Raw genomic sequence first — 2,183 nt, forward strand, 5'->3', positions numbered from 1 at the left:
TTTAGTCCAAATATGCGTGCCGCTGGCTATGCCAAATAGTTTCTAGTTTCTAGCCAGTTGAATTTTCTTGCCACGGTTTCGGTTCTCTTTTAAACGATCAACGCAATCGGAGGTTGAATTTTTTGATTGCACCCTCTTCACCGGCATTGTTTAATCTAATCTAATCTAATCTAATCTAATAGAAAAGAAAAGAAAGTCCCCAAGCATATAGGAATTTTCTTTTTCCTTATTGTGTGTGAACATGGGTTTTGTTCGAAGATTTGGTGTTGCCTTTCGGTTTGTAAAAGCAAATTATCCAATGGGCTCACAACGTGTTGTAAGTCGCAACTCACAAGCCAAGAGAAAAGAAGAGAACATTCTTGATGCTTCTACGGTGAAACGTTAACCTCGAATTTCAAGCCAAAGTTGGACACCTTTCAACTTTACTTGTATTATAAGTTTCGAGCGGTACAACTTTTCCATCAATTCATTACTTTAAAAATTCCAAGCATTGCTACAGGTAGTCAAAGTCACCATCCCTTGACTAGCTAGACAGCTCTTCAAAAACAATGAGAAGCATGGACCCATAGATTGATTGATTACTCTCTCCTCCAGTAGGACGCACCCACTCAGTCTACAACTAGCAGTAGTACTACCGTCCTTTTGTTTCTGTTTGTCCCTCCGTTCCCATTAAAGAAGCCACTTGCGACTTCTTCATTTGTTGCACCACCACAAAAATGTTAGATTCCTTCCATTCAAGGCTTTTCTTTTTTTCACCAATAATGTGGCATTGCTTTTGCAATGCTCTAGGTGCTATAATTTGATGGTAATTTTTATTCTTTTTTGAACAAATAAATTTCAGCTTGCATTAGGGTGTGGGGTGCATGTTTAAAAGATAAATAAAATATTTAAATTGAAATGGCAAATTTCAAATAAGTTTTTTTTTTGAAGAGAAATTTCCATAGTTTAGAATTTAAAATTTTTAATTTGAATTTCTCATATTTAAATTTAAAAGAAAATATGAGACTTATGAAATGAGGAGAATATTATATATTTCTTGATTACTCAAAGTTTCTTTATTCGAAAAATGGCCAACAAAAATAGTTTTTCTTTTTACTCCATTATAAATTTGGTGTAAGAGTACTTTTTGTTTAGGTGTTACATTTTTATGAAATATCGATAAAAGCCACTATGTTTTTGTATTTGATGTTTTTTTTCATAATATTTTGTTAGACATAAAATCTAAATTTATTATTTTATTCAAGGAGACAGATCAAATTGAATTTCGTTATAACATTAAAAATATAAAAATTAAGAAGTAAATTTTTAATTGTAGAGAATAAAATAATATGCTACTCACTTTGAAGACAACATTGTTGTTTATCTTTGTTTAATATTTTTTTTCTTATTTGACTGATTTATTTTCAAATTGAATTTGCCTACATATTTATTAATCCACTAGTAATTGTACAAGATTCCAAATAAGAGAATAAAATGATGACAAAGTGTCATAAAGAAATTAAACGTATCATTATCCTTAGATGAAATGGTTATCAGACCATACAAAATAAATAATACACGATTAGGCATACTTAGGAATATATAATCAATCCTGCCATCTTTAATTTGCCAAAACAGAACAATTAATAAGAACTTAAATACTTTTTTGTTTCTATAAAAAGGGTACATTTAATTCATTTAAACTTTTCATTGGAACTAATTCAGACTTATAAATTGTTTTGAAACAACATGTGAAGGAAGAAATAAACAATTCAAGCTTTGGTGGACTCCCACTCCACTGCTTTCTTGAGGAAGCTGCCTTCTTCGAGCACCATTTGGACAGGTAAGAATCCCATTCCATTGGCCATGGCCTGCATCATTTGCTTTGTCTCCGTCTTGAACTCCTCCAAATCCACCGTCCCGTTGGAGTTACGATCGAACTGCCCAAACAAAGAATCATAGACATGAGTAACTTCGTCTGGGTCTGTCTTAACATCTATGCCAAAGTGGGTTTCAAAGACCCTCAAACTCTGCAACTCCTTCAACATCTCTGCGTAAGACAGAATTCCATCGTTGTCAGTGTCAAGGAGAGCAAAATGATCTCTTATAGAGTCATGGAATGCTTCTTCATCTTCAATGAAGGCCAAGATTGTAGAACTGTCTAACACTTCCACACTCATTCTGCTCTAATTAATTTGCTTCTG

The 2,183-nt window shown here is 33.0% G+C and overlaps 1 protein-coding gene across 1 annotated transcript; it reads right to left on the reverse strand.

Moving 5' to 3' along the window:
• Positions 1-1,622: 1,622 nt before the first annotated feature.
• Positions 1,623-2,177, reverse strand: LOC110409644 (uncharacterized). The gene has a single exon (XM_021419071.2). The coding sequence runs from the start codon at positions 2,157-2,159 to the stop codon at positions 1,752-1,754; it is 408 nt and encodes a 135-aa protein (XP_021274746.1). The 5' UTR covers positions 2,160-2,177; the 3' UTR covers positions 1,623-1,751.
• Between the last annotated feature and the right edge of the window lie 6 nt (positions 2,178-2,183).

Source organism: Theobroma umbraticum, unplaced genomic scaffold (genome assembly GCF_002168275.2).
Source record: "Theobroma umbraticum cultivar Fairchild unplaced genomic scaffold, ASM216827v3 scaffold_44.0, whole genome shotgun sequence".
In the NCBI taxonomy this organism is placed as follows: Eukaryota; Viridiplantae; Streptophyta; class Magnoliopsida; order Malvales; family Malvaceae; genus Theobroma; species Theobroma umbraticum.